Genomic DNA, 19,902 nt, shown 5'->3' on the forward strand with positions numbered 1-19,902 from the left:
TGGTGCAAAGTGCAAGGACCGGCGTAAGGATCTCGGTTCAAGCCCCCGGCTCCTCACCTGCAGGGGAGTCACTTCACAGGCAGTGAAGCAGGTCTGCAGGTGTCTCTTATCTTTCTCTCCCCATCTGTCTTCCCCCCCCTCCATTTCTCTCTGTCCTATCTAACAATGACGACATCATCAATAATAACAACAACAATAAAAAACAAGGGCAACAAAAGGGAAAATAAATACAAATAAATATAAAAAGAGGAAAGAAAGGAAGAAAGAAAAGTTTGAAATGAGATGTTATTTTCCAGTTTTCAAAGCATCTGGAAAGTGGTTATGTATACAGAGATCTCTTTGGCTTTGCTGCACAGCCTGGGGCTCTGAGGGGTTGGAGAGACCTCTTCTTCCTGAGGGCTAGCCCTGCTCTCCTCATTGGGTAGGGAAGGTATAAGGAAGGGGACATGATTTTCTCTCTCTTTCTGTCAGGGCAGAGTGACCCAGCCAGGGCAGCAGGCCTGAGCCAGCCTTGCTTTGTTTCACTGTGGGCTTCTGGGAAGACCTGTTAGGTTTGCACCTGCACTGGAGACTTGTGCTGTTAGGGAGTTAATTGTTAGTCTGCTTGTTTCCTTTTAAAAATAGATTAACCAGGGATCGGGAGGTGGTGCAGTGGAAGTGTTGGACCCTCAAGTTTGAGACACTGAGTGTGACCTCTGATATCACATGTGCTAAAAATGCTCTGGTTCTCTCTCCTTTCTTCTCTCTTTCATGTTTATAAATAATTTTTTCAATGTGTTACTTGTAACTAATTGTGGGTTACAAGATTATAAGATTACAGTGTATTGCTCCACACCGCACCCACCACCAGAGTTCTGTGTCCCTGCCCTCCCAACGATTACCACCCGAGTTCTCACCAAGTCTTAGAGACAGTCTGCTTGTTTCTGTTTTTCCTTTCTTTTTTAAACAGATGAATTAAAAAAACACAGATTAATTGGAAAGGAGAGAAAGGGGAGAGAAAAGAGGGGAAGAGAGAGAAAGAGACAGGGGTGCATCACTCAGGCAAGTGCAGTGCCAGAGAGCAAATTCAGGACCTGTATCACCTCCCCGACACTGTTTGGTTCTTTCAGTGTCTTGAACTTGAAGTCTAGTAGCTCCCCCAGGCGGGACTTTGGGCTGATGGATGGAGAGTGGGTGGGGAGAAACTAAACAGACATGGTGGGTAGGCCCCTGTCATTAGAGGGAACCAACTAATTAAGTTTCACAACACCTGTCCTTGGGAGGCTGAGGGTGATTAACCCACTTTGAAGAAGGGAAATCTGGAGGGTGGCAGGTGGCTCGCGCAGGAGAGTGTACATGTGATCATGCTCAAAGGCTGGAGTTTGAGCCGATGGTCACCACCTAGGTGGGAGGGAGGAAGCTTCATGATTGGAGGGGTGCTGTGGTGTCTCTTGATCTTTCACCTTCTCTCTTAGAGGAAACAAACAAACATAAAATAATTGGAGTGGTGGAGTTGTGTAGGTACAGAACACCACAGCAATAACTGGAAAAAAAAAAGGGGAAACTGAGGCAGTAGTTGCCCCTGGTGGCCCAGCATTCTCAGCCCCGAGCCCTCATCCAGGTCATACCCACTCTAAGCCCTCAAAAGGGCAAGAAGAGGGAGTCGGGCTGTAACGCAGCGGGCTAAGCGCAGGTGGCGCAAAGCACAAAGACCGGCATAAGGATCCCGGTTCGAACCCCGGCTCCCCACCTGCAAGGGAGTCGCTTCACAGGCGGTGAAGCAGGTCTGCAGGTGTCTATCTTTCTCTCCCCATCTCTGTCTTCCCCTCCTCTCTCCATTTCTCTCTGTCCTATCCAACAATGACAACAACAATAATAACTACAACAATAAAACAACAAGGGCAACAAAAAGGGAAAAAATAAATTTAAAAAAAAAGGGCAAGAAGAGGCTCCTAGCAGAGGTCTTCTCTGTCCTTTCATCTTGTCCCCTCCCAGGCTGTGTGGATGCGGGGAGGGGACCAGCCAGAGTTGGATGCCTCTGTGATGACAGCGCCACTTGATGGCTGAGTCAGGAGGGAGTGGGGCCCACTTTCCTCCCTACTCCAGCCCGTTGTGTCTGGTGTTACTTCCTTCAGTGGAAGCTGGCAGCATGATGTGACTTTGGGGACATAGGTCTACAGTAAAACTGGCTCCTCCTCAAGTCCCATGGCCTCACCCATTTCCCAGCCGCTCTTTCTGGGGCAGCAGCTGAGGATAAGGACAAAGGGCAAGGGTGAGAGGGTGGGGCGATGAAGAAGACTGAGGGTTTGGGGAAAAAACCTGGGAGTGTGTCTGAGGGACTCAGTGGCAGTTATGAAAACTTCTAGAACCTGCCACTGGGAGAGTCCCCAGGTGTGAGCAGAGTCCAGGCCTGAACCTTACCTTCTTGTGGTTGCTTAAAATAGGCCAACTGACAACCTAGTGCCACCAGGCCAGCTTCCCAGCACTCTGGAAGTGAAGGAGCTGGGTGGGGCACCTTTGGGAATGACAGGTGGAGGCATTTCTGGAACTTTCAAGTGCCTAAGAATATCCTGGAGTGCTTGTTAACTGGCCCCTGGACGACAGTCTCAGCATCTCCTGGAAGAGGTGCCGGGCGTCCTCATGCTGAGCCAGCACCATGCTGCTTCGGTTTTGTTGTTTTATTGCTCCTTTTCATGATCTGACAAGCCCAGGGAAGCTGGGGTGTAAGATCATGGGACGGGGCCTCTGGACTCACAGAGGCTTCTGCTTCTGATGGGGCCACTCGTCCTGGTCAGGCTCACTTTCCTTTCTTGTGACTCCTTTAGATAGCAAAGGGCCCCCATGTCCCCCCAAACGCAGACTGCTCTTTCTCCTTCTCAACATCGGAGGTTTCCTGTGGGTGCTGATTGAGTGCTCCATTGACACAGGAGATAATGCCCCATGATGCCCCTTTCTGAGACACAGCACGGCTCCTTTATGGTCAGCAACTGGAAACGTATCTCCCCAGTGCTATATACACCTGCAGTGCTCTGCATGGCTTTGGAGGGGTGGAGATGAAAGGGACTAACACCATTTGGGGGGAATTTCTTTCTTGTTTTTAGTGGCCTTGAGCCATGCAATGTTTCTGGAGACCCTGGCCAACAGCTTCTCCCCCCCCCCCAATCTATTTATCTATTGGTTAATGAGAGCATCAACAGAGCAGCTCACTTGGATAGTGCACTGCTTTGCCATGCATAGGACCCAGATTTGAACGCAGCCCTCACCACGTAGGAGGGAGCTTCAGTGCTAAGGTGTCTTTCTCTCTGGTGATGTTTCTTTCTATCTGAAAAAAATTGATCAGAAACATCCTGAGAAGTGGTGCAGCAGGTAAAGCTTGGACTCTCTAGTATGAATCCAATCTCCAGCGTCACATGTGATAGAGTAACGCTTTGGTGTGTTTGTGTTTTTTTTTCTTTTCCATTCTCTCTCAATACATAAATAATTTAAAAATCAACTGCCGGGGCTCAGTGGTGGCACACCTGTTACAATGCATGTGGACCTGGGTTCGAGCCCCTGATCCCCACCTGTTGGGGGAAAGCTTTATGAGAGGTGAAGCAATGCTGTAAGTGTCTCTCTGTCTCTTTCCTCTCTATCTCCCCTTCTCTCTCGATTTCTGACAGTCTCTATTTGATAAATAAATAAAGATAATGAAAATTTAAAAAATATCAACTGCGGTAGTCAGGTGGTAGCACAGCGGGTTAAGTGTACGTGACTCAAAGCACAAGGACCGGTGTAAGGATCCTGGTTCGAGCACCTGGCTTCCCACCTGCAGGGGGTTCACTTCACAAGCGGTGAAGGAGGTCTGCAGGTGTCTATCTTTCTCTCCTCCTCTCTGTCTTCCCCTCTCCATTTCTGTCTGTCCTGCCTAACAACGACGACAGCAATAACAACAGTAATAACTACAACAATAAAAAACTATAAGGGCAACGAAAGGGAAAAAATATATCAACTGCAGCCAGCAGACTAGCTCACTTGGATAGTACACTGCTGTGCTGTATACTTGATCTAGATTTGAGCTTAGGCCCCATAGTATAATGGTTATGCAAAAGCATTTTCCTGCCTGAGGCTCCAAAGTTCCCGGTTCAATCCCCCATACCGCCATAGCCAAATCTCTGAGTAGTGCCGTGGTGGTCTCTCTCTAAATATATATATGTATATGTGTACATATATGCATAATGTAATTAAAACAAAATAAAGATATATTAAAGAAAGAAGTAAAGGAAGGAAGAAATTTCATGAGAGAGAGAGAGAGAGAGAAAACCAGAACATACTCTGGCATATTCAGTACTGGGGATTGAACTCAGGGCATCTTCACACCTGCAAGTCGAGAGTTTGACCACTGTGCCACCTCCCAGGCAGCACTGGCCAACATTTAGCACAAGCTGGCAGCAGGGAGGTGCTGACTTGCCTTTCTCCTTGCGGAAGAAGGTGCCTTCCGAGTCTCTTCAGTTGCCTCTTTTTCTGGAAAGTCGTCGTGGCCACTCCCGCTGTCCTTTCCTGCCATCATCCACTTGGGGACTCTTTATGGCTCTCGTACCCAGGTAACAGTGATGACATCACAAAATTGAAATCCCTCCTGTCTGGTGTTGGGGACACTGAGTCACTGAACCAGCAAGTGGAGAGCACCTGCTACGAGTCAGTGACAGAGCTGGCCCGTGTGGACTGGACACCCTTGTCTGTGTCTGAGCCACATGGCCGTCTGTCCAGCTAGTGACATCATCTCTGACCCTTGACTTTGACCTTGATCTTGAACTTTAGCTGCTGTTATACAGACATTCACGGCTCCTCCTAGGACTCTGCACGATTACTGACTCCTCCCTGGCTTCCCAGAAGGCCACATCCCCCTTTAGCTAGAAGAGGAACAGTCTGAGTAGAAAATCGGGCAGGAAGAATTATTGTCTGCTTGGATTGGATTTTTTTTTTCTTTAAACTATTAATTTTTATTTACTTTTTATTATTATTTTATTTATTTATTTATTTTTACCAGAGCACTACCCAGCTCTGGTTTATGGTGGTGTGGGGAATTGAACCTGGGACTTCAGTGCCTCAGGCATGAGAGTCTCTTTGCATAACCATTATGCTATCCAGCCCTGCTCCCCCCTCTTTTTTTTCTTTTAATTGCTACCAGAGTTATCTCTGGGGCTCATTGCTGGCACTAGGAACCCAACACTGCTAGCGACCACTTTTGTTTTCTTATAGGACAGAGAGAAATTAGGGGGGAAAGGGAGAGGGAAAGACAGACGCTAGCAGACCTGGTTCAACACTCATGAAGCGTCGCCCGTGCAAACTGAGAGTGGGCGCTTGAATCCTGGTCCTTGCACATGGTAATGTGTGCACTCAACAGATGTGCCAAGGCCTGGCCTCCTACTTATTTATTTTTGGAGTAGAGACAAATGGGCGGGGGGAGAGAGAGAGAGCGAGATACCTGCAGTACTGCTTTACCACTCAAAGCTTTCCCCCTGCAGGTGGGGGTTGGGGGGGTATGTGCATGGCAACGCACCCTGTGCTGGGTGAACCACTGCCTAGCTTCTCTACTTATTTATTAACGAAAAGAGAAAGAGAACTAGAGCACCACACTGGAACATCTGATGCCAGGGTTTGAACTTAGGACTTTATGCTTGAGAGCCTAGCGCTCTATCCACTGTATCACCTCCTGGGCTGTTCTGCTACTTTTGATAGTAGGATTTTTACTGTAAAAACACCACTTAGTTCTGGCTGTTGGTGGTGCCAAGGCTCAAACCTTGGACTTCTCAATGCAGATCCCGTACCCTGCCGCTCCACTGTCTCCCCTGCCCTACCAGAGCACTGCTCAGCTCGTTCATGGTGGTGTGGGGGATTGAACCTGGAACATTGTAGCTTCAGTCATGAGAGTCTCTTTGTAGTGCTGAGCTGTGCAGTGTTCTGGTCTCTCTCTTTCTCGCTTATGAAAAATAAACCAATAATAAAATCAGTAATATATATATATATATTACATATATATATTTAAAAATATTTATTTATTCCCTTTTGTTGCCCTTGTTGTTTTCTTGTTGTAGTTATTGATGTCGTTGTTGTTGGATAGGACAGAGAGAAATGGAGAGAGGAGGGGAAGACAGAGAAAGGGAGAGAAAGACAGACACCTGCAGACCTGCTTCACCGCCAGTGAAGCGACTGCCCTGCTGCAGGTGGGGAGTCGGGGGCTCGAACCGGGATCCTTACGTGGTCCTTGCGCTTTGTGCCACATGCGCTTAACCCACTGTACAACGCTCGACTCCCTAGATATATTTTTTAAAGGAAAGAGAATATGCTCTTCCCCTGTCCCACTCCCTCCAGGGACTTCTCCTGTCATGTTGTTATTATTATTATTATTTTTTAACCAGATCACTGCTCAACTTTGGTTTGTGGTGGTGCTCGGAATCAAACCTGGGACTTCTGGGGCCTCAGGCTTGAAAGTGTCATATAACCTTTAGTACTATCTTCCCAGCCCATCCTTAGGACCTTTACTCTGCAAGACCCCTCCCCCTCAAGCCCTTCTCATCCATCTGTCCTCCAGAAGTCATTCTTTGCTCTCCTATCTGGGCTGGGCGGCAGCTGGATGTGGTGTGGCCAGCTGGATCCAGCCTGAGCTGGCTGTGGTGAGCCGGTACCTGGCCTCTAGGCACCTGCCTGCCTTTGTTCCCTGCACCTGCAAATGTGTTTACTTACCCAGAAGAGAGAAAGGATGGGCAGAAGCAGGCACTGTGGACTTTCTCTTCCTCTGGCCTGTGACCATCTGAGGAGATTGTCATGCCTGGCTGGAAACCTGAGTGGAGTGCCCACCAAGGGATGGGAGGGTGTGGCTCTGTCCCCTGCCTTTGTGGCTGGGGTTACATCGGATGGATCACTCTCTCTCTCTCAGCTTCAGTGCCCTTATCAAACTGAACTGACTGGGTGAGGCAAGGTGAAGTCTAACATGTGAAAGGGGAGGCAGGGGAGGCAAGGGGCGGATTATAAAAGGCAGTGGCTTCAATCCTGTTCAAGAACTTCTCTAGGTTGAGTGGGGCCCTGCGTTTCATGGAGCAAGGGAGACTAGGGCCTGCCTGCCCCACTGCTTCAGGGTAAGGCTGGGATGGCCTCTGGAGTTCCCTGTTCAAGATCCCCACCATCTTCCTTTCCTTTTATTTTTATTTTTAATGTTGCTTCTTAACCATGAAAGAGAAGGCAGAGGGACCCAGTGGGGTGCACCAGTTAGAGCACACACGTTACCATGCAGAAGGACCTGGGTTCAAGCCCCCAGGGCTGCAGGTGACTCTCTCTCTTTCCTTTCTACCTCCCCCTTCCCTCTTAGTTTCTCTCTGCCTCTATTAAACATAAACACATAGGAAGAAAGAAAGAGAGAGAGAGAGAGAGAGAGAGAGAGAGAGAGAGAAGGCAGACCATGGAGCAAAAGAACTCAATAAAAATAGTAAGGTGAGAAGATGTGCATCCAAAATTCATAGAATAAGAAAGTCTTTTTTGTTTGTTTGTTTGTTTGTTTGTTTTTTGCCACTGAGGTTATCACTGGAGCGTGGTTCTTCTTCTTCTAGCATTTGCCCTTCTTCCGTAGCCAGTCAACAGCGTCAGGTTGAGCCTGATGTAAAGTTTCGAGACCTCCTTTGAATCTGGAGAGGTGGCAGTCGTTGACTATGTGGGTCATAGTCTGTCTGGAGCCACAGGGGCAGTTCGGGTCGTCTCTGGCTCCCCAGCGATGGAACATAGCGGCGCACCGGCCATGGCCTGTTCGATAGCGATTGAGGAGGGCCCAATCATAACGAGCTAGGTCAAAGCCGGGTTGACGCTTGCAGGGGTCTGTGATGAGGTGTTTGTTCTTTACCTCAGCTGACTGCCAGCTCTGTTTCCAAGAGACTGGAACAGAGAAGTTCAGTGTAGGCGTAGGGGACCAGATTGGATGATGACACGTCAAGCGTTGGACAGGGTGGGCGAAGATATCCGCGTATATTGGCAGGTCCGGTCGAGCGTAGACGTGGGAAATGAACTTAGATGATGCCGCATCCCGACGGATATCTGGCGGGGTGATGTTGCTAAGAACTGGCAGCCATGGAACTGGGGTGGAACGGATGGTTCCAGAAATTATCCTCATGGAGGAATATAATTTGGAATCGACCAAGTGGACATGGGGGCTACGGAACCATACTGGGGCACAGTATTCTGCAGTGGAATAGCATAATGCCAGAGATGATGATCGTAGTGTGGAAGCGCTCGCGCCCCATGAGGAGCTGGCCAGTCTTGCAATGATGTTATTCCTCGCGCCCACCTTTGCTGCAGTTTTTATGAGATGATCGTGAAATGACAGAGTGCGATCGAGAGTAACGCCAAGATAGACTGGCTGGGCTTCATGCCGGATTCTCGTATCGCCAAGCTGCACATTAAGCTCACGTGAGGCCGAGGCATGGTGTAGATGGAAAACAGATGATACCGTTTTTGCAGTGCTAGGGATTAGTCGCCATTTTTTACAGTAATCAGATATCAGAGACATGTCTTTCGTGAGTGTTTCCTTGAGGATGTCGAACTTGGATGCCTGAGTTGCACAGCAGGTGAACTGGAGCGTGGTGCTACATGACAAGTCCACTGCTCCCAGAGGTCGTTTTCTCTTCCTCTCTTTTTCTTTCTTAGATTGGACAGAGAAATGGAGAGAGGAGGAAGAGGAGATAGAAAAGGGGAAGAGACAGAGGTAGAGAGAAGTTGAGAAGGAAGGAGGAAAGTTAGGGAGAGAGAGAGACACCAGCCGTATTACTCCACCACTTGTGAAGCTTCTCTTCTGCAGGTGGGGAACAGGTTTGAGCCTGGGTCTCTGCACATGGTAATGTGTTTGCTCAGCTGGGCGCACCCCCAGGAAAGAAAGATTGAAATTAAAAAATAAATAAGTCTGGGAGTATGGACCGACCAGTCAACGCCCATGTTCAGCGGGGAAGCAATTACAGAAGCCAGACCTTCTACAACCCTCAACGACCCTGGGTCCATACTCCCAGAGGGATGGAGAATGGGAAAGCTATCAGGGGGAGGGGGTGGGTTATGGAGATTGGGTGGTGGGAATTGTGTGGAGTTGTACCCCTCCTACCCTATGGTTTTGTTAATTAATCCTTTCTTAAATAAAATAAAAATAATAAAAATAAAAAAAAACAAAAAAATAATTATAACAAAAAAAATAAAATAAAATAAATAAGTTACCCAGTGTAGGGGATACATATACACACCAGTGTTAAGCTACTTCTCTAGCCCAATTTGTATTCCATAGTGGAGAGAGAGAGAGGAGAGAGAGAAGTGAGCAAGAGAGACAGGCAGGCAGCAAGGCACTGTTCCACTCTCCATGTTGTTCTCATGTGACGCTGGGGATTGAACCCAGGGACTCACACGGAGGAAAGCATGCACTCTGCCTGTTGAACCACTTCTTGGGCCCTGGAAACTATTTTTGACAGCAGAAACAGAGAAGTAGGGTGAGGTGTGGGGAAACAGAGATGGACAATAGCAGGAAGAAGTATAAATGAAGCAGAGGATCATGGTAAAAGGAAGTACAGAAATGTCTCTCAGAGGAAAAAAAAAAGGGGGGGTGCACATAGTCTAAGAAGTAATTCAAGAAACTCTCCTAGAGCGAAATATGAGGGTTTCTCAGTCCCAAGAGCAGACGGAGAACCTGGAAGAATGAAATATGAAGACTCAACTCAAAGTAGATGCCCCTTTTAAATTTTATTTTAATGAGAGAGAGAGATGGAGAGGGAGAGGGAGAGGGAGAGGGAGAGGGAGAGGGAGAGGGGAGGGAGAGGGAGAGGGAGAGGGAGAGGGAGAGAGAGAGAGACCGACCAGAGCACTGCTCAGCTCTGGTCTATGATGGTGCCTCAGGCATGAAAGTATTTTGCAGAACTGTGAGGCTGTCTACCCAGCCCAGAGTAGATCCTTAAGACTTTCAGAGAAAGACAACAAAATCACGAGTAATAAAAGTGAGTGGACCTCTACTATTACCCTATTTCTCAATAGCACGATTAGAAGCTAGAAAGTAGTGGTCTGGGAGGTGGCACAGTGGATAAGACTTTCAATTCTCAAGCCTGAGGTCCTGAGTTCAATCCCCAGCAGCACATGTACCAGAGTGATGTCTGGTTCTTTCTCTCCTATCATTTTTCATGAATAAATAAATAAAATCTTAAAAAAAAAAAAAAAGAAGCTAGAAAGTAGAGCCTTGTGCTGGAGAGATAGCACACAGAAAGATCATCATGACTGAGGTTCCCAGGTTCAACCCCCAGTGCTACTATAAGCCAGAGCTGAGCAATGCTCTGGTAAAAGAAAATAGGGCAGAGAGTAGGGGATACAGAGAAGGGGCCAGGCAGTGGTGCATCTGGTTGAGCGCATGTGTTACCTAATGTGCAAAGACCTGGGTTCGAGCCCTCACTCCTCATCTGTTGTGAGGATGCTTCAGGAGTGGTGAAGCAGGTCTGCAGGTGTCTAACTTTCTCTCTTTCTCTCTATCTTCCCTTCTTATTCTCAAATTCTCTCTGTCTTATCCAATAAAACAGAAAGAGAAGGGGGTGGAGCGGTAGTGCAGTGGGATAAGTGCACGTGACGCAAAGTGCAAGGACAGGCTGAGGATCCCAGTTCGAGCCCCTGGCTCCCCAATTGCAGGGGGGTCGCTTCACAAGTGGTGAAGGAGGTCTGCAGGTGTCTATCTTTCTCTCCCCCTCTCTGTATCCCCTTCTCTCTGCCCTAAGCAACAACAACATCAATGGCAACAATAACAATAACAACAACAACAACAAGGGCAACAAAAAGCAGGAAAAAAATGCCCTCCAGGAGCAGTGGATATTGGTAGTGCAGGCACCTAGCCCCAGCAAAATAACTCTGGAGGCAAAAAAAAAAAAAAAAAAAAAAAAGTGGAGGAGAAGATTCCAGGTCGTGGAACATGACGGCAGAGGAAGACCTAATGGGGGTTGAACTGTTCTGTTATGTGGAAAACTGGGAAGTGTTACGCATGTACAGACTATTATATTTTACTGTTGGCTGTATATCATTAATCTCCCAATAAAGAAATTTAAGAGAGAAAGGGGAAAATTTCAGAGCAAGGAAAAAATGGCCACCAAGCCCCAGTGATAACCCTGGTGGTAAAAATAGATGAATAAACCAATAAGTAATAGTAATAATAATGTGGAGCCTACAAATGAGTGAGTGAGAAATCCATGGTCTTATACCCAACCAACTAGGAAGGATGAGGGCAGAATTAAAGTATTTTCAGAAACATGCAAAGCTTTAAAATTTTCCAACTTTGGACGCTACCGACGTTTGTGCTCCATAAAAATGAAATCAACCAAGATAGATGAGGATGTGGAATGCAGAAAATGAGGATTTTAACACAAGAGGGAGATGAGGAATATTCCCAAAGTGATAATGAAAGAAATGTTTTGGATAGGCCTGGGTGGTGGTGCTTTGGTAGAATGAACATATGTGACTCAGTTGCAAGGCCTCAGTCCCCACCTCCAGAGGGGAAACTTTATGAGGGGTAGAGCAGTCCTCTCTCTCTCTCTCTCTCTCCCTCTCCCTCTCCCTCTCCCTCTCCCTCTCCCTCTCCCTCTCCCTCTCCCTCTCCCTCTCCCTCTCCCTCTCTCTCTCCCTTTTCCTCTTCCTCCCCCCACCTTCCACCTCTATTAAAGCAAAAAGGGGGAAAGATGACTGCAGGGAGTGGTGGAATCTTAGGGTAGGAATGAGCCCCAAGGATAATCCCAGTGACAAATCAAGCAAGCCAGCCAGCAAGCAAGAATTTGTAGGCAAGAGCCATGGAAAAAGACAAGATTTTAGGAGGGAGGTCCCAGAAAGAAAATGAAATAAGGGGGAGTCGGGCAGTAGCGCAGCGGTTAAGTGCACATGGCGGAAAGCACAAGGAGTGGTGGAAGAATCCTGGTTCGAGCCCCCGGCTCCCCACCTGCAGGGGAGTTGCTTCACAGGTGGTGAAGCAGGTCTGCAGGTGTCTGTCTTTCTCTCTCTCTCTCTCTCTCTCTGTCTTCCCCTCCCCTCTCCATTTCTCTCTGTCCTATCCAACAATGACAACATCAATAACAACAATAATAACTACAACAATAAAACAACACGGGCAACAAAAGGGAAAATAAATAAATAAATAAATAAATAAATAAATAGTAAATAAAGAAGAAAGAAAAAGAAAGAAAAACAAATGAATATTTACAGTGGGAAAAACAGTTTGTTGTACAGGAGAGGAGACAGAATTGTGAATATTTTCTTTTTTCAAAAATTTATTTTCCCTTTTGTTGCCCTTATCTTTTTATTGTTGTTGTAGTTATTATTGTTGTTACTGATGTTGTCGTTATTAGATAGGACAGAGAGAAATGGAGAGAGGAGGGGAAGACAGAGAGGGGGAGAGAAAGATAGACACCTGCAGACCTGCTTCACCGCCTGTGAAGCGACTCCCCTGCAGGTGGGGATCCGGGGCTCGAACCGGGATCCTTATGCCGGTCCTTGTGCTTTTTGCCTCGTGGGCTCAACCCGCTGCACTGCTGCCTGACTCCCAGATTTGTGAACATTTTCTAAGACAAATAACCAGAAAGTACTGACTATGGACACCACTTTTCAAACTCAGGTGCTATATATAACTTGCAAGGATAGGCCCAAGAAAGGAAGGAAAAGATTAAAGCCCACATGATCATAGTAGGAATTCAGATGGTTACATTCTAAACAAATAAACCAAAAGATAACAGGATCTGTCATGTTCAGGAATGCGGGGACATATTATAGAACGAGCTGCTTGAAAGCATGTTTAAGTGATTACCTCCAGGACTCTTTCTTTCTTTCTTTCTTTCTTTCTTTCTTTCTTTCTTTCTTTCTTTCTTTCTTTCTTTCTTTCTTTCTTCTCCTCCTCCTTGCCCTTCTCCTCCTATACCTCCTCCTCCTCCTTTTTACCTCATTTGTTATTGTGATGTAATCTACTTATTGCCTTGCATATGTTTAAGATACGCATTTTATCGATTTGGTACACATGTAGAGGGATGGGGGTAGCACTAGCTACGCCATGTGCTTCTCTGGGTGGCAGTAGATAACATTGCAAACAGAACCAACTAGAACATTAAAAATTAGGATATATATATATATATATATATATATATATATATATATATATATATATATCCAAGTTCCTTGAGACATGGCGTAGTGAAAAAAATTGCTGGACTTACAGGGTTCTGGATGGTGGCACACAGTAGGGCGCACATGTTCCCATCTTCAAGGACCTGGGTTCGAGCTCCCAGTCCCCACCTGCTGGGGAAGAAACTACAGAAGTGGTAGAGCAGTGCTGCAGGGGTCTTTTTCTTCCTCTGTCTCCTCCATCCTTCTTGATTTCTCTCTTTCTCTATCCAATAAGTAAATAAAAAAATATTTTTTAAATTTTTTAATATTTATTTACTTATTTCCTTTTTGTAGCCCTCATTTTTTATTGTTGTTGTAGTTATTGTTGTTGTAGTTATTATTGATGTTATTGTTGTTGGATAGGACAGAGAGAAATGGAGAGAGGAGGGGGAGACACAGAGGGGGAGAGAAAGATAGACACTTGCAGACCTGCTTCACTGCTTGTGAAGCGACTCCCCTGCAGGTGGGGAGCCGGGGGCTCGAACTGGGATCCTTATGCCGGTCCTTGCGCTTTGCACCACGTGCGCTTAACCCGCTGCGCTACCTCCAGACTCCCAATAAAATTTTTTTTTTAAGTGCTGGACTTACAAGCATGAGGACTCTTGTTTGGCTTCTGACATTGCACAGACCACAGTGATGCTTTGATACCCATTCATAACTAAATAAACAAATAAATAAACTCTTTTTAAAGAATAGTTAACCCAGAGGCGGTACAGTAGATACTCAAGCATGAGGTCCTATGTTCAGTCCCAAGTATTGCATGTGCCAGAGTGACGTTCTAGTTCTCTCTCGCCTATTCCTCTCTCTTTGCATAACCATTATGCTATCTACCCCCACAGTCACCTCTTCCTCTCTCACTCTCATAAATAAATCAATCTACTTTTATCTCTCCCTCCATGGATGGCAAGAGAGGAGGGAAAGCTCTTCCCTAGCTGTTATGTTTGCAGATAATGAGTTACTGACAAATCCAGAAATGTCAGTTCAAGCACGTCCTGAGGAATTACGAGCAAACCCCAGAACAACCACCTTTGGGAACTGTTAAAAGCACCCACATCTGTGGACGAGGGCCCTTGCTTTTGATGACTGTTCCTTTGGAGTGGAGACTGGCTAGTTAAATCGGAAAGAGTACAGAGCCTCCCAGGGATTCAGGGCAGCCCAATGAAGTGTGTGTCTGACGGGGCAGGGAAATTCAGCAAGCTGTCACCCACTGCTACAAATACTACTTCCGTTCCTGCTTCTCCCTGTTCATGCTCTTTCTCCTTCTTACTAGATGCCCCCCTGGCCAGGAGGAGCCAGGGGGAGCTGATGGAAGTTTAATCTGCTTTTCATGAAAGATCTTGGGCAGTCGGGCGGTAGCGCAGCGGGTTAAGCGCACATGGTGCGAAGTGCGATGACCGGCAGAAGGATCCCAGTTCCAGCCCCCAGCTCCCCACCTGCAGAGGGGTCGCTTCACAAGCGGTGAAGCTGATCTGCAGGTATCTCTCTTTCTCTCGCCCTCTCCTGTCTTCCCCTCCTCTCTCCATTTCTCTCTGTCCTATCTAACAACGACATCAATAACAATAATAACTACAATAAAAAACAAGGGCAACAAAAGGGAAAAAAAAATATATATATATTTAAAAAAAGAAAGCTCTTGGGTTTGAGTATGGGTGTAGATTCTGGTAGTAACCTTAGCTGGCTACCAGGACAGTGGCTTGTCCACTATAGCTGCCTGGGGTTTGTTGGCTGTTCGTCCATTCATTCATTCATTCATTCATTCACTCATTCATTCATTCATTCTAATAGGACAGAGAGAAATTAAAAGGGAAGGGGAGAGAGGGAGGGAGAGAGAAAGAAAGACTCCTGTAGTACTGTTAACACCGCTTGTGAAGCTTTCCCCCTGCAGGTGGAGACTCGGGATTTGTACCCAGGTCTTTGAGCAAAGTCGCAGGTGCACCACTGCCTAGTCCTACTTCCTTGTTACTTCTGGCCAGTTAAACACTGATGGAGCAGAGCACTGAGGAGGGCAAGCAAGTCTGAGCAGCCCTTACAACACGCCTTCCTCCCCCCACCCCTTCCACCCCATGCACCAGCTGGAGGAGTGGCTTTCCTTTTAATACTGGCAAAGGCTCATGGCCATGGCCAATGGTGGCCTGGGGCTGGGCCTGCCCCCACACCTAGGCATCTACCTGAATGCAAGCTGATTCATTGCCACAGCGTCTGGAACACAGCTGGTTCTCCTCTGCGCTCCCAGCTCTCTCACACACATGTCAGACACTGCCTGGACACCTGGGGGCCCAGAGGGCATGGCCTCTTCTCTTTGCTCCTGGCTCTTGTCTCCAAGCTGCAGCTCGAAGAAAGTAAACTGCTTCACTGGGAGGGAAGGCTGGGGGTGGGTGGGGGAGCACTTCTGGGAGGGGAGCCCTTCTCTGATCATCCGTGTGTTTCTCTCTTCAGAGCATGAATGGCTTCGAGGAAGGTGTGGAGTTCCTGCCAGTCAACAATGCCAAGAAGGTGGAGAAGGGCGGCCCGCGGCGCTGGCTGATGCTGGGGGGCCTCCTGCTTGGCTTCCTGCTGCTGGCCCTCATGGCTGGGCTGCTGGTGTGGTACTTCCAGTGTGAGTGCGGTCTCTCTGGGGAGACCAGTCGGGTGGGGGGTGTCACCAGTTTACAGACCTGGGGATCACATCTTCTGTACATGGGAGAGCACTTGAAGGGGTGCAGTCTCCCAAACTTTTAAAAAATATACTTTTATTTATTTATTTATCCCCTTTTGTTGCCCTTGTTGTTTTATTGTTGTAGTTATTATTGTTATTGATGTCGTCATTGTTGGATAGGACAGAGAGAAATGGAGAGGGGAGGGGAAGACAGAGAGGGCGAGAGAAAGACACCTGCAGACCTGCTTCACCGCTTGTGAAGTGACTCCCCTGCAGGTGGGGAGCTGGGGGCTCGAACCAGGATCCTTACGCCGGCCCTTGCGCTTTGCGCCACCTGCACTTAACCCTCTGCGCTACCGCCTGACTCCCTGCTGTCTCCCTAACTTTATGGATAGTTGAGGGGTATGCTGAGTTGTTTGGTCAGAGGTGCCCACTGGGTTCATGTGTCCACAGACCCCTCTTGTGTTCACTATCCTGGAATTGCTGGGGTACAGAGTGGGGGTGGGGGACAGGCAGGGGAGGACTGTCACATCCTCTGACCCACTCCTTCCCACAGACCATAATGTGCGTGTCCAGAAGATCTATAACGGCTACTTGAGGATCACCAATGAGAACTTTCTGGATGCCTATGAGAACTCCAGCTCCCCTGAGTTTGCTAGCTTGGCGTCCAAGGTGAAGGATGCGGTGAGTCCAGTCCCTGGGCGGAGCACCCCGTCTGCTCTCACTCTCATCGGGGTGAGAAGGACACTTCTCCTGCTGGCCAAATCTTGGGGGCGTCCTCCCAGGCATCTGGGAAGGGACCAAGAAGGCCTAGGCTGGAGGGCTGGGTGCGGGCGTGGCTCCCAGGCCCACTGAGTCTGCTCTCCTTCCTCAGTTGAAGCTGCTGTACAGCAAGACCCCGGTGCTGGGCCCTTACCATAAGGAGTCGGCAGTGACTGCATTCAGGTGGGAAAGGGGAGGGCAGTTTTTTTTTGTTTGTTTTTTTTTTTGGGTGGGGGGAGAATAGTGGGCTTTGGGGTAGGCTCATTGTGGTTGGTACATGGGACACAGTGCCTGGCTGGTGGCTTGCTTCCATCTTCAGTCAAGGTGGTCACAGTGGAGTGGAGTGGAAAGGATGAGGTGTGGGGACAATGGTGGTGATTTTGTTGTTTTTCCACAAATTGGTTTGGAGGCTTCAGGACACCCAGGAACGCTCCAGTGAACCTTCACGTTTAGGCAGCTTAAAAAAATTTTTTTTTTTTCTACAAAGGGCCAGCAAAATAGCTAATTTATATTAAGTGTTGCTTTGCCATGTGTACCACTCATGTTCAAACTCTGCCCCCCACTGCACTGGAGGGAGCTTCTGGTGCTGTGATCTTGTTTTCTCTCTCTCTCTCTGCCATTCTTTTCTTCTCTTCTCTTCTCTTCTCTTCTCTTCTCTTCTCTTCTCTTCTCTTCTCTTCTCTTTTTTTTTGCCTCCACGGTTATTGCCGGGGCTCGGTGCCTGCACCACAAATCCACTGCTCCTAGAGGCCATTTTTTCCCTTTTGTTGCCCTTGTTGTTTTATCATTGTTGTGGTTATTATTATTGTTTTGTTATTGCTGTCGTTAGATAGGACAGAGAGAAATGGAGAGAGGAAGGGAAGACAGAGGGGGAGAGAAAGACAGACACCTGCAGACCTGCTTCACCGCCTGTGAAGCGACCCCCCTGCAGGTGGGGAGCCGGGACTCGAACCTCTCTCTGCCTTTCTATCTCTAAAACAAAATAAGGGCCGGAGAAACAGCATAATGGTCATGTAAAAAGACTTCACTGCCCCTGGCTCTGGAGCGCCAGGATCACCCCCTAGCAGCATCACAAACCAGAGGTGAGCAGTGCTCTAGGGGAAAAAAAAAAAGTTTAGTGATTTAATAATGTGAAAGAGAGAATCAGAAAACCATTTATGCACATGCAGCTTCAGGGACTGAACTCAGGACCTCACACGAGGAAATCTAGTGCTCTTTCTACCTGCTGTGCCGCCTCCCAGGTCACTAAAATCCAGTTTTTCCCTCTCTACTTGTTATTAGTGATCTAACATTGTTTTACACGATTATAAGCTCTCAGGGGTATAATTTCACACCCACATCAGGTGTGTGTGAGTCACCACACTCTCCATCAAAGTTCTGAGCCCTGTCCCCCCACCCACTGCCCCCACCCCATAACCACCATAGTTCTTTTTTTTTTTTTGTCTCCAGGGTTATTGCTGGGGCTCAGTGCCTGCACCTTGTATCCACTGCTCCTGGAGGTGATTTTTCCCCCTTTTGTTGCTCTGGTTATTTTATCGTTGTTGTAGTTATTGTTTTTTATTGCTGTCCTTGTTGTTGGATAGGACAGAGAGAAATGGAGAGAGGAGGGGAAGACAGAGAGGGGGAGAGAAAGCTAGACACCTGCAGACCTGCTTCACCTCCTGTGAAGCGACTCCCCTGCAGGTGGGGAGCTGGGGGCTTGAACTGGGATCCTTATGCCTGTCCTTGCACTTTGCGCCATGTGCACTTAACCCACTGCGTTACTGCCTGACTCCCAACCACCGTAGTTCTTTGAAAGTCCAAGAGAGAGTTTGATTACTATTGTTCTCTGCAAGTTCATTTGCACCAGTCATCTGTTCCACATATGAGTGAAACCATTTTGTCGAGTATTATCATCTCCAGTTCCAACCATATTTTGGTTGTTGTAAATAGTGCCGCTATGACCATATCCTTTTGAAATTGTAATTATTAGTCTCTTGGATAAAGACAGAGAAATTGAGAGGGGAGGGGTAGGTAGGGAGAATGGGAACCTGCAGCACAACTTCACCGCTTGTGAAGCTTCCTCCCTGTAGGTGGGGGACTGGAGTCTTGAACTTGAGTCCTTTTGCATGCTGATGTGTGCATTCAACCAGGTGCACCGTCACACAGCCCCACCTCTTCTCTTTCTTTCTTCTCCTTGCCACCAGGCTTACTACTGAGCTTCGGTGCCTGAACCAGAAACTTCACCTCTCCCAGTGGCCATTTCGCCCCCCTATTTATTTGGTAGGAGGTAAGAATCACAGAGAGAGAGAGAGAGAGGGAGAGGGAAAGAGAGAGAGAGAGAGAGAGAGAGAGAGTTGGAGGCAGAGGGAGAGAGAGAGAGAGAGAGAGAGAGGAGACACCTGCAGCCCTGCTTTACCATTCATGAAGTGTCCCCCACTGCTGGTGGGAACTGGGTTTTGAATCTGTGTCCTTATACATGGTGATGTGTACACTCTACCAGATGCACCACAACCTGGCCCCCATATATCCTTTATTTCTTTATTTTTAGTTCATTAAGTATTATTTTTTGGGAGTCGGGTGGTAGCACAGTGGGTTAGGCAAAGTGCAAGGACTGGCATAAGGATCCCAGTTCGAGCCTCCGGCTCCCCACCTGCAGGGGAGTCGCTTCACAGGAGGTGAAGCAGGTCTGCAGGTATCTATCTGTCTCTCCCCCTCTCTGTCTTCCCCTCCTCTCTCCATTTCTCTCTGTCCTACCCAACAACAATGACATCAATAACAACAACAATAATAACCACAACAATAAAACAACAAGGGCAACAAAAGGAAATAAATAAATATTGTTTTTTAAAAAATTATTGGATAGAGACAAAGAGGGAGAGGGAAATAGAGAGAGACACCCAGTGGTCTGGGAGGTGACGCAGTGACTAAAGCATTGGACTCTCAAGCATGAGGTCCTGAGTTCGAACCCTGGCAGCACCTATACCAGAGTGATGTCTGGTTCTTTCTCTCTTTCCCCTCCTATCTTTCTCATGAATAAATAAATATTTAAAAAGAGAGAGAGAGAGACACCCATAGCCCTGCTTCACTGCTTGAGAAGCTTCCCCACTGCAACCTGGGTCCTTAGGCATGGTAATGAGTGCCCTCAGCTGGGTGTGCCATTCATTGCTTGCCCCCCTGTATATCCTTTCTAATTAGTACTTTCAAGTCCTTTGGATTTATGTCTAGGAGTGGTATTGCAGGATCATAAACTATTTCTATTTTCATTTGTTTGAGAACTCTTTATTCTTTCCTGTAGGGACCACACCAGTTTACATTCTTACCAACAGTGTAACAGAACTCCTTTTTCTCCACAACCTCCCAATACTTGTCAC

General features: G+C 47.5%; 1 protein-coding gene across 3 annotated transcripts in view; it reads left to right on the plus strand.

Annotated features, from left to right (window-relative positions):
• Positions 1 to 19,902, plus strand: part of ST14 (ST14 transmembrane serine protease matriptase) — a 70,623-nt gene that overhangs the window by 24,666 nt on the left and 26,055 nt on the right. The window contains exons 1-4 of one of the 3 annotated variants that reach the window (XM_060180187.1): positions 15,326 to 15,491; positions 15,589 to 15,748; positions 16,344 to 16,471; positions 16,662 to 16,732. In XM_060180187.1, coding sequence (XP_060036170.1) covers positions 15,399 to 15,491; positions 15,589 to 15,748; positions 16,344 to 16,471; positions 16,662 to 16,732 — 452 coding nt within the window. In that variant the 5' untranslated portion in view covers positions 15,326 to 15,398. Of the gene's footprint in view, positions 1 to 15,325; positions 15,492 to 15,588; positions 15,749 to 16,343; positions 16,472 to 16,661; positions 16,733 to 19,902 lie in introns of those variants that run through there. The other 2 variants (XM_060180186.1, XM_060180188.1) reach the window with 2 other exon arrangements.

This window comes from Erinaceus europaeus, chromosome 20 (genome assembly GCF_950295315.1).
Source record: "Erinaceus europaeus chromosome 20, mEriEur2.1, whole genome shotgun sequence".
Lineage (NCBI taxonomy): Eukaryota > Metazoa > Chordata > Mammalia > Eulipotyphla > Erinaceidae > Erinaceus > Erinaceus europaeus.